At 42.4% G+C, this 12470-nt stretch overlaps 1 protein-coding gene across 1 annotated transcript in view; it reads right to left on the minus strand.

The window, feature by feature from the left end:
* Positions 1-12470, minus strand: part of T265_10336 (hypothetical protein) — a gene marked incomplete at both ends in the record, with an annotated part of 96175 nt that overhangs the window by 36091 nt on the left and 47614 nt on the right. The window contains one exon of the mRNA XM_009176676.1: positions 5389-5606. Coding sequence (XP_009174940.1) covers positions 5389-5606 — 218 coding nt within the window. The remainder of the gene's footprint in view (positions 1-5388; positions 5607-12470) is intronic.

A 12470-nucleotide genomic window follows, 5' to 3' on the forward strand; every position in this document is an offset into this window, starting at 1 on the left:
TGGATTCATCCGAAGAAAATTCCATATCCGCGCAAATTCTCAAGTACCCTTAGTCCTCCCTAGCCAGCAGGGGCACCTGTACAAGATGCTAATGTGTGATTCGAATAAAGTGGTGTTTGTCTATTGTAAATACCGTAATGTTGCACAGTATGCAAACGATAGTTTGCCAGTGTTTCTGGGCTTGTACACCATACTCATTCTCTCATAGGCGAACGTCTTCGCATTTGTTCCCTCTACCGGTAACGGTTGGTAAACAATGCTGGGGAACAATATTAATATGCACTCCAGGTATTCTGACAACAACGGCACGTATTTTTGTCCGCCACTGTACGATAACCGTACCGTTTCAAATTTTGTTTACCTACTGCTTTCAACAGTCGATCCAATTAGATTTTCTAACACGGAGCGACAGATAACTTGGACGACAGGCTGTGTGGTGCTAAACCTCAAAAATCGAAGATCGTGTTGATCCTGAAGAATACCTACATTGGGAATATCGGGTGAAAGCTTATATGAAACCTGTTAGTTGACTGCACTGGCATGTGAGCATCAAGAAACAATAACTCTGGGTGGCTAGAATACGCATTTGTAATGCGATCACGAACATCATTGCTGAAACTTCATCTCTAATTGCAACTAGTAGCCAACAGATAACACCTTGTCGTCGTGCGTCGATGTGCATCTCAGTGAGCCCAATCATTAATAAACTTACAAAGGATGGAATGAAAAACAACTCATTCTTTACTACACATAAAAATGTATTGAAATCTTTAGCGCACCTCTTGAACTTTTTTTTGAAGAATTCTGTTGTAATCAGGGGAAAACGGATCTTGGGCCCTTGAACTTAATAAATAAAACGGGCATTTACCATATATTTTATCGCTTCCAAAAGGTCCGTAAACGGAGCACAGATAGTCGAGTCATGCTAGTTGCTGATACTTTAATACCCGAGGATGAACTATTGTTGATTTTCTAAACAGAATGCTCTTTTTCCGTTCGGTCTGTCAAGGCAGACTCATACTATCATACATTTACTTAAAATGTGAACTGTGGTCTTTCAGTAAAAAAATTGCTTCAGATTTATTTGCAAACGTGACACACATTGGCTTCCTGTCGAGGATTTATTGCAAGTTTCCGTTTATATTAGTTGCGAATTTTGTTTTCCGACAGATTCACTCTTGATACTTTGCCGGTCGTAGTCGGTTTTCTTATAAAAATCGGGAAAAGTTTGGACGGGGCCACAGTGCAGTAAGATTCGTCCGTTCAAAGTAGAGTATTTTAACGCAGCCATCTACTGTGAGTTGTATAATACTCTATGGTCTTTCTCAGAGAGGATTTACTAACTTTTAAGTTGCGATTGCAGATTACATGGTTAGTCTCAAAGTGAATAGTGCCAGAATCGAGAATAATGCGTCCCTATTGATAGAGAAGCTTCCGTCTGCCCTGAAATAAACACTCAGGACCAACTACATCTATCCAGACCGCAGAATATCACGTAACCCTAGGGAAAAAGACTCCATGTTCGGGATATGGATCTCATTTGCATCATGATGAACGCAAGAAGCAAACGAATACAATGGACTAGTTACTATGAATGGCGTCTGTGTCTAGGCGAGGAGTCCCGCCTAGAACAGATAAGCTGAGATTGGGGTCCAACACACGACTGAACGAAGAAGCTATGCCTACTGGTCCTAATTATTGCTGATTTGTAGTTGTAGGATTTCTTCAAATGCTGACTTAATCAAATACAACGACCTGGAAGGTTTCAGGTGTCCATGACGCTGGTTTTTACTGAACAGTTTCGGTTCATACGAGATATTCCAGATTCGACCAATATTTTTTGGTTTAGGTCACATCATAATGCGGCATAAAATACCCATCGCCAATTAGCTAGCCTGATTCTATGAAACCATAATCCAGCGTCAAATTTAGAGCTCCGGTTGGCGATAAATGTTTAGTTAATCTCTCCATTGGAGTCTGGTTTCAGCGCATTTATGGATATAAAGAAAGGCCAGAGTAATCAATAAAACATGGCGTTCGGAGAAAATCTTCTTTCCCCGGTAAAAATCACTTGGATTGCAACGTTTAAAATAATTTAGCTGGGACGCACACACAACATTCGTATTGAAAATTGTGCACTGTGTAACCGGCATCACAAATGTTGTTCGGATGCCGCTTTTTGATTGCCTTATCGAATGCCGGTATATCAATCACGGCCCTTAAAGGGAACAACCTGTCTTTACTGCACGGTCTTGGAGTTGACAGCTAGCGGTTCAACTAAATTTTGACAAACATGAAATGAAAGGAGGGGTAATAGGTAGATCAAGAATGACAAAGTTTGAGGAACTAGTGCACTGAAAGTAGAAATAAAGAAAGATCCCTTGTGTAAAAAATGAGGAAACTTTCGCAGTCCTAAAAATCGGGAAAAAATTTCTTCGTGCCACAGCGATATTTCTATTTATTGTGAATGGATAGCGTACTATCCGTAGTGTACCACTGAATAATTACGTATCGGAATTGGTTCCAGTTAGCCCAGTATTAAGCTGCGTCAGTCCAAGCTACTAGTTAAAAGTCTCTGAAATGTTTTGGCCATATTTTTGAATACATCAAATGAACTTTCTGGACGAACGACTACGACCTGCATTTACACTAACTGTAGAGTGGAACACATTGAAGATTTGGTGGCAAACCATTATTTCAATTTGAACCGTTATTAACTTACCTTATTAGCGTTCCTGTAAGCGGTGCTGTTAACTCAGGTTCCAGGGTACTTTGCACTCTCAAAAACCCCTTTTTTTACAACAATGCACTCGCTTGACTTTTAAGTTGGCCGCAGTTTTCTACTTCCTGATATTCTTTCCTGTGGCAAACTTTATTTTCCATTTCATTGCACTATCAAATTTTATCAAACAAGTGAGAGCCAAGCGTCGTTTTCACGGATCCGAAAGAGTTGTTGTAATTTAGCTGCATCTCAGTTGCCATGTGCTGTCAGTACAACTCATAACGGCGTCTAACCAACAAACTACTTGGTAACATACTTGGGAAAATACTGTGACATCAAAAGCTACGCCTATAAACCACAGTCAACATTGACCCCCGAAGGGCAACCGACTGCATAAATAATTTAGGCAACAAAACAATGTTAGATAACCACTTTATTCTCCAGTCATATTTAAAACAACTTTAGCTAGAAGTTAATTCATTCAATGCATTTATACTTTACTAAATTTCCATGCTTGAGTACCCCTGGAAAGTTTTTTCTAGCAATGTACGAATCTCCAAAACAGCTGGTTTCATGAATAACTTGGACCTTATTGAGCTGGTGAAAAATGTGAAAAAATACGAGTAGAATCTATTCCTCTTACAATTGCACACATTAATTAGTGTCTAACCGTCGACGAAGTGAAGTTGGTAGTCCATTATTCAGATCAAATTAAATCGGTATGAATATTACAGAATGTACGGCTCTGCTGTACGCGGAGCTGTAAGTTCAGGTTTGATGTACAATTGTGCAATGTTGCTCGCTTATGTGTCCGCGTAAAGCCTTGAGTGTGATATAGCAGCAACTGAAATCGAAAACAGCTCCGTTTACTGCCGTTACTGGAATCGCCTCATTTGTGTTCCGCTACGAAGGGATCAGGACTGTGTGAAATGTAAGAACCTGACAGCACAGAATTTGTCAGATTCGGTCCTTACAGACATATCATGCAACTGTGCTTATCCAGACTAGCTTTTTTGGGGAGAACCTGCGCCTAACTAAATCAATTGCTACGCGTGGACAACAACTAAGAGAGGGCTATTCAACACTTCCCATTTATCACTGATGGTTCCCGTGATATTTCTACCCATTGTTAAACCACAGGCTTTTACAGTCGAAATTGGAGTTCTGTGGGCTGGTCATAATCCGCTGGGCTGTTTGACTTATTTTGGTGTAGACGCTAATGTACAGCCATCATTCTACCCTGAATAACACGAGTTAAAATTATTCCATCAGGAATTTTTTTAGCTTTCTCATTTTACCACCATGATCATTTAGCAACACATCCAGTTCGGTGAAAAAAATGCTGGTGGTCGCTACGGGATGCTTTCGAATGTTCTGGGACTTCAGCCTGGTTCTGCGTTCAGTCCTTGGTAATCAAAATGGCACTGTTCAGGACTTTGACAAGTCTGATTCGGTCATTGACGTAAATTTAACTGTGAACGAGTCCCACTCGTTTGATGATTGATTACCATTCGGAATTCATGTTGCCGACGGCGTCTTAGCAGTAAACACGTATGTGCAGTTGGTAGGATAACCCGTAAACGCACTCCAGGCTCCTGATAGAAGTTCGGAAGTGCTTAACAAAACTGGTGGTTTTACCGGTTTGACCGATGTCTTGCGGGCAACTGGCCTAATGGTACATTTGCAAAGCGTAGAGGGCTTCGGATACAAAAAACCCTTTGTTGAAATATACCTAGTTTCACTTCGACCGGTTAATTCAGAATGACCTAGATCAGCCAATTATTGCAGGGTCATTATCATCGTCATTGACATTTAGAACAGACAAGGGCAATAGTGATTCCTTGCCCTACAATCGTGTCAATCTACTTAAATAAAACATTATGGAAAAAAGGAAATGGGACAAGGAGGAGGATTCAGACCTAGTTCACCACAAACGTCCGAGGTACCTACACCTTCAACACTCAGTCAGACAATCTGGATAGAAATCTGATATCTGTTACCTACACCTTCAACACTCAGTCAGACAATCTGGATAGAAATCGTGATATCTGTTAGCCAGAGTATTGTCCACTGTCTTCAGTCAAGCTGGAAAAGGGCAAGTTAACCCATCTTGTAAGATGAACCACAGCAAGAGTATCCAAAATATTCGCAAAATCTTTAATTCGCCTTTGTCACGTCACATTCTGTCCACATCCATGCGTCCGTCACTCCGAATTAGGTACGGAAGTCAGCACACGTCTTGACAGGCAGTGACTCAGTCTACGTAGAGTTTGAACCGGCCAGCTTAGCTTGCAATTTTGGATGCATCTTCTGAGTGGAGTATCTCCCGTTTCACTCACAACCGTCTTCTGATCACTCCATTCCGAATTCGTTTATTTTTAGCCAAATCTGAGTCATCACTGGTCCAAGACCTGAATAGGCTCATATCCTTCATCAGAAGCGTTATAGTCTCACATCCGTACACGAATATAACTCGCACTATCGTCTGAAATACATGTCCTTTGGAACACGGCAATTTCCACTTGATGCTACAATGGCACTAACTGGCAAAAGTAATTCTGGCCTTTGAGATTCATGCACTGGCACCGTCTGTCGGACTTGCGTCTGAATTAATACAACTTCCGAGATATGTATAGTCTTTTACAAACATCAGTGTCACTCCTTACCTTTTTAGATATGTGTTTATAGACCGTATGTCCTGCATTATAACCCTGCTTTTTATGAATGTGAAGCACCTGCCGGAGGACTAGATGAGTCAGCTTCTTTTTTGTCTCCAAAATGAGAACAATGTCGTCTGCATATTCTATGTCGAGTTGGTTCTCGCTCAGAGGAATCTGAAGGCCGGGATTTTGGAGATCTTCCAGATCTTTCATTGATGACGAAGCTAAACAAAAATACAGTGGGCAGCGTTGTCGAAGATCATTCCTTGCAGGTAAACTCTTGGTGAGTTGGCCACGTATTATCAAAAGCTCACAAGTCTGTGAATCTAAACGCATGATATTCACAAACTTACGATGCACATGCTAGTGCACAAGCGTGTTGAGCATAATTAACCGTTCGACAGAATCGAGGACCACTTGAAACCAAGGAACACCAAGACTCTAGGATGCCCATCCGCATGCACGCCCATCCGTCCCTCTAGCATGTTGCAGAGTGTAAAGATTTGGTCTACACTGTTCCTTCTCGGCTGGAATCCCGCTTGCTTTTCTCGAGTCCAGACTTCAAGCAGCTTCGCAAGATGACGTATAACAAGATACGCGAAGAATCGGGTTGTAACACCGCTCAAAGTAAATCCTCTGTGAAAAACCCATTTTAGGGTTAGGTCGTGCCAGTATTTCAAATGCCTGTCCCATCAGCGACGAGCAAAAGCAGTTGAATCATACTAATGTATCTTACTAGAACATAATCAGAGAAAATTATTCAGGGTGGTTTTCACGGATCATTGTACCACGTTTGACAAATTTCCTTCTGGCTTTACACGTACCATCCGCATTCAACTCTCTCTTCGCAGGATTGTTGTCTTTCAAAGCGTTCACCATACCTTCGGATGCAGATTTTTGATTCAAAAAACATTTTTGATAGGAAACAGTTTTCCAAATCGTGATGGTTTTTCTACCTAAAATAAACTCCAACCTGTATCTATCGGCCTTAAATTACAGTGCCTTTTTGAGTTTCAGTGATGTTCAAATTAACCAACCATCTGTGCGTGAATAGCTTTGATGTTGGCATAAAATGTATACTCATTAAGTGTACTGCGGCACCCGCAGGAAGCGTAGAAATGATGAATAGTTTGTTATATGTTTGTTCAACGATTGGTATTTCAGGTGGCTAGTTGTTGCAAAACGGAATGGTTTAACAAACCGGCTAGAAATGATCATTTAGGCTGGTAGGCTTGTTCATAGAAAGCACACGATTTTGCCTCAGCTCATGTCAAATTACACATGATTTCTTACCATATGTAAATAGCACAATTTCGCCTCGGATCTTTATGTGTGTGCATTCATTCATGATTGGAATATATCAAGCAAGGCATGCAAATGGTAAACATGCCAACTGATCCGGCGCGTTTCCAAGACTTGTTCAGTTGCGCGATTCATTCACTCTGGAAGTACTTGTAATAGTAACATAAGGGGCGGGCTAAAATCATTCACACTAGTTTTCGAATAGTTTCGGGGAAGATCGGCGAACAGACGCTGTTCCTCCTTATAGTGGATCATCATTTGAGCTTCAGTTGGATGCACACCTGATGTTTGACCTGATTTTCACAAAACACGGTGAAAAACCATTTCCAAATTGAGAATCTCAATTCGTTCAAACCGTGTTGCTCACCAGCATCTAGAGGAATAATGGGCCGAAATTCCAACTTTATCACTTATACCGGGGTTCGAGTCATGGAAATGGAAACTATGGAATCATCTGTTCACCGCCCCATGCATGCAAGAACAAATGTGCACTTCCAGATGCAAGCCAACCAGAATTATTCGTTTGCATTTTTGATATCAGGCGAATAAAGAACATTTACGAGAGTGCAAGAAATTCGTATTCCTTAGACTGGAGTCCGGTTTTTCGTTGTACCAAGAAGGCAAGAATCAGTAGTTTTTGTTCTGTCGTTTGTGTATTTCTGATCGCTAACGTATCTTTGGGAAAGAGGTCCGATAGTCGCGGAAGAGCAACTTAGGAATTTAAACGCGATAGGCAATATGGAAAACCGTGGGTATAGTCAAATGGTATCAATCATATTATTTGTGACAGTGAAGAACTATTCCACAAACAGTAATTGTGAAGCGAATCAAGATGCCAGTCGGCAGGAAAATAAATCCATTATGAAAGTATGAACTCGGGAAATTCGTGAACAGTCTTAGGGTGTCCATTCAATCCTTCGTAAAGAGTGGGGAAAGCATACTGTGGTTTTACACCCGCGACAAACAAAAAAAGAATGCACAACGAATTTTGTGGGAAACTTACAGATCGGCCATACTGTTCTCTCTGATGCGCATGACGGTAAGTGGGCGAATATGGGATGCAGCTCGAGTCCACCCACCGCGTATAACTAAGCCAGCTCCTTCACCACGTGTATCCAGATCCACCAGCATATGTTTTACGGTGCATCCAACGGGTGCTATTGCAAGAAACAGCAAGAAATTTAGTGGTGTCTATTAATCCCTATGGATTATCTATGATGCACTCAACTTCAGTGTTTAAAGTCAGAAGATTTGTGTACCTGCGGCCGTCAGAAAATGGGCCAAATAAAAGGTGACTATTTTATTAAATTGCATCATCGTGACCAATGTTGTGGATCAACTTTAAAGACCTCTGGACTTAAACCCACAATGAGCAAGGGTGGGAAGAATGTCCCACACTAAACAAATCCCGGAGCCTGGCCCTACTGGTCAGTAACAACACACCATGACAGTGTACACAAAGGTCAAGCAGTCCTGAAAACTAGAACCAATTCCGCAGTAAAACGGATATGAAGTATTTAGAACACTGCATTCAACGAACTATAGTAAGGTGTTTACTTTCTGGTAGAGACTAACAAAAGAACCGGGGTCGACGCAAGCGTGTCAAGCATAAGTTTCTTTTCAGGTAATTCCGTACTACATTCAGAGTCCAGGACAGCTGAAGCGTGGCTCGCGGCTATTCGAATACATTCGATAATAAATCATTCTCGATATCCGGCTTGTTGAACGCATCATTTGAGAGTCGGATATTTTTAGAAACGTCTTCGCGACCATGGCCCGACCTCAAGCTATCCTCTCGCAGAGATGGTCGTGCTTCAGTGATGCCATAATTCTACGGCTATGCGAGCTGGATCTCAGTTCTCTCAGTTTCATTCATGCCAAGAAGGCCAACATGGAGATGTCCAAATAAGAACAGCGAGTCCTCGTACTGTGAGAGGTCATATTACGAGGCAGTTTTGGAGTAAAATTGCGCCGTCCTCAGTGATGAAAATGTGAAGGTAGTAACGCGTTTTCTCAAGCCGACCATATTGTCCATATTTACAGAAGCAGCGGTGCTGCTTTCCTTCGAAAAATGATTATTTAGAAAAGGTCGGCCCTAAAAATAGCAAGCTTCGGTTGACCGTGACCTTCTGCAAATTATTCAGAACGGTCAAAGTGGTTTTGAAACTGGTGTGGTAAACGCTTGTGATACAAAGTCGCCCGATGTGCGCAGCCGCATCAGGAGTGAGAGCGTTATGCATTATTCTTCGCGCCATCCGTCCGGTCGCTTCCTGAAATCAAGTGGATCTGACTGTTGAGTCATTGGCTCCGGAAGACGTCCTCAAAAATGTCCTAACACCGCCGCCTCGCGGTTCAGATTGTTGAGTCCAAGGCTGGAACACGGGCTCCTGAAAAAAATTACACTTCCTTGTCGGTTAGAATTCGGAGTAGGTGAGGTAGCTCAGTCAAACCCTATTCTTCAGCCTGTCATTTGTCCTTGAGGCTCTTCATTCACCGATCCCTCCCCGGGCTTCCCTGATACAAGCCATATTTCATTCAGCCGTCAATTGCCTAACTGTCCTTCGTTATTGAAGCTTCTTCGCTGCTAGAGTAATCCAAAAAAGCACATATAATTCAAGGGGTCAGTTCTACATCGGGGGTTTTAGCGTCGGTACTTCGTATCACAGTGAGCAGGAGAAAGCCCTTTCCCAAACCACGTAACTCTTCTTATGAATACATGTTGTCTTGTGAACAGGCTTACAGAACCGCACTTTTCTTGTGCATCCCGAGCCGCTCAGGGCGAGCTCAGTTATTTTACGTAACTCTCTAAGCATATCCAGTGGGCCTGACACAATGGGTCGTAGTATTTATAGCGTGGTCGTTGCATTCAGCCCAAGTGCTCCAGCTTTGCTGCATTCCTGGAAACAGTCATCCATGTCCTCTATGGCTGTCTAGCTCATTTGAGATCAATGCTGCACAACGGGATAAACCATGTTTGCTTTTCGTCTTAGCATACCACGTGACGGAATACAGTTCTAAAACTCATAGAGATGGGTTTTCACTACTGCTCCAGTCAGTAAGTAGAACCGGTGTAGTCATCCTGGCGCGCGATATAATCACCCATTTAGGACGAATAAGTCTTGTGGATTTGAGCCAACACGGACTAGTAGAATCGCTCACACCGAGTTACTTGGAGGCTACTAAGAGTAAGACAATCGTGGACTTCGTTTGATCATGCGATCTCAGTTAAACAAGGTCATTCCTTCTGGGGTAGTAAACTTGATTTTGATCACGCCATCTTACGGACCGCTTAACAGTTCACTTTCCTCTTGCATTACGAGTGCCGTAGCAGAGAAACTCCTTTCAAAACTTCTACATCTTTAAGTAGTTCAAGATGATCGGTTTGATCTGGCTAGAAATTGACTCGAAGCCCACAGTCCCGCAGATCAATGGGAGGAAGCGAAATTAAGAAGCTATAGTGTCAGCCTTCAGACCTGTTCGTCTAAGTCATCCGGTTCGTCTAAACTAAACACTAGATATCTCCAAGATCGGCGGCACTAGGAACGCCATACCAGCAACTAGCGACTATGGGGCTGCACGCAGATATCTCAAAAACTTAATAACCAGGAGCCAGAAGAATGACAGACAGTTCTGGTGAACCGCAAAGGCCCGGGTTAGGAAGAAGACCGCGCCCTATTTAAGCTCATCCGATCAACTTGGAAGCTAAGTGTTAGGGAAAAATCCCTCAAGATGGACAACATGTAACTGACTAATCTTGAATCGTCCCTTAGAGCGATGGACTGAGCACTTTAAAGGGCATTCAGGCCGGCTTCCTTCAACAAAATACCAACAGGCCGGATTGTATAACCGACAACAGCTTGGTGTCACCAACAGAAATAGAGCGTAAAATATTATTTATCCAACGCAAGCAGGTACCCATTACGGTGGATCTTCACGCCGCCGTTTTCAAAGAGGTAAGTGAAGGTCTGATGATCAGCCTGAGGACCCTGCCTCAGAAGGTTTGCAAAAACCACCACAGATGCTCCTCGGTAGTGTTTTTCACAGGTTGAACTATTATAAGACTATGCAAACTCCTGCAAACAAGCATGATTTGGCCCTGGCCGAGAGGGCACCAACTGTATCTGAAGGTTAAGACAAGCTCTTGAACACTGTCTGCGCTTCAACCATCTAATTTGGTCGAATTCCTTGGTCCAAAATACGATCGTCAGTAACTATTGTGATACTTGTCAGTCAAAGTGTTACTTACAAATCTACCAACCATTTGAAGGTTCTCGATCCAAAATCCTGTGGCGCCTATAGATATACAACTAGGTTCCGTCTGAATTTACTCCGTTCATATTCACCAGCATGGTTTTTGACTTGTTGAGAATTCAGTCTGCATGGGAAACCCCGGTGATTGAAACGCTCCTGAGAAATTTGCTCAGACATTGTATACGCGCATGTTATTGCTACCCTTGTTTTAGATACCGCAAAATGAATCCATGTCAATAACTTAAAAAATTCTACCGCACGGTTTGCGGTGCTATTCACAGCTGCAAAATCTAAAATACTACTGCAAGACTGGATGGGATAAAACCCGAAAACGATGGTTGCATACCAACCAACCCTCGTGGTAGATAAATTTGTTTAACTGTGCGTTTGCATGAGTTCCAACGGATTTCTGGGGACAAGGGTAGTTATCAAATCGAAAAGGTCAGGGCAGTTTTTGTCGTAATCCGTCAGTGATGACAGGGACGTGACATTAGTTTGTCTGTCAAAAGCGAAGTGCGATTCATACTTCTTCATGCGTTAAAAACTGAACATCTGCCACAAAACTATCAGTATCTGGCGATCGGCGTCCCAGAGCAGTGGCCTGGTTTATTAGGTACGCTGGATTGATAATGCAGAGGTTTTAGGAACAAGGAATTCCGCATGTTTCACAGATTGTGCTCTTTGGGACATGTGATTCTCATGCCTTTGAACCATCTACTTGCAGCCCAGCATTTCTGCCCAGCATTGTGCTGATTGAAAGTAAATTCAGAGGTAGACAGTCTCTGATCCGGCAAAGATGTATAAAAACAGTAACCAGTAAGCTCAGTTGGGTCGATAACTGTCATCTTCCTGGATGGGGACTCCGGAACTTAACTCAAGGATGGTTACCGGCACTGCCAGGTATGACTCACTCAAGCCGTTGGTGGTTCTCGAGCATCCGAGCCATCGCTTTCAATGTGCGGCTGCCCAATTTCTCGTCCCATCAGGGCTATATACAGTGTAAACTAACCGGTTATGCCATCGACTCTGGTGCTTCATCATATCTCTCATTCTCCAATGACCGAGAATGGAGCAGCTAAAACCGACATACCCTTGGAATACAGTTTATAGAACATAGACTGGAATGAAACACAAAGCTGAGTACGTTTTACTTATTGTGCCTGAAACGCACTCATATAGTTAACTTCTCCCCACTCCAAATGGGGTCGGTGGCCTTTAGGTCTGTAGCGTACACGAAAATATTCTTGTCCGGAATAAAATCGTCCCTTCAATGGAGAAAAACTATCTAGCGAGTTGATACTAGTAAAATTTGGTGCATGACACATGGACCTTATTCGGCTGATTTTTTCTCAAATTTACAAGTTACAAAGATCCATAAGAACTCTTGCTCATAGTAATCTGAGTAGAAAATAAAATGTTAGTCGTTCTGATCAACTTCATCATTCGTTCGATATTCTAACCGCTATTTATCAGAAAGAGTATGTTTCACGGTTACGGGTATTCGTAATTTGCATATATATATAGATATATATATA

Source organism: Opisthorchis viverrini, assembly GCF_000715545.1.
Source record: "Opisthorchis viverrini unplaced genomic scaffold opera_v5_354, whole genome shotgun sequence".
NCBI lineage: Eukaryota > Metazoa > Platyhelminthes > Trematoda > Opisthorchiida > Opisthorchiidae > Opisthorchis > Opisthorchis viverrini.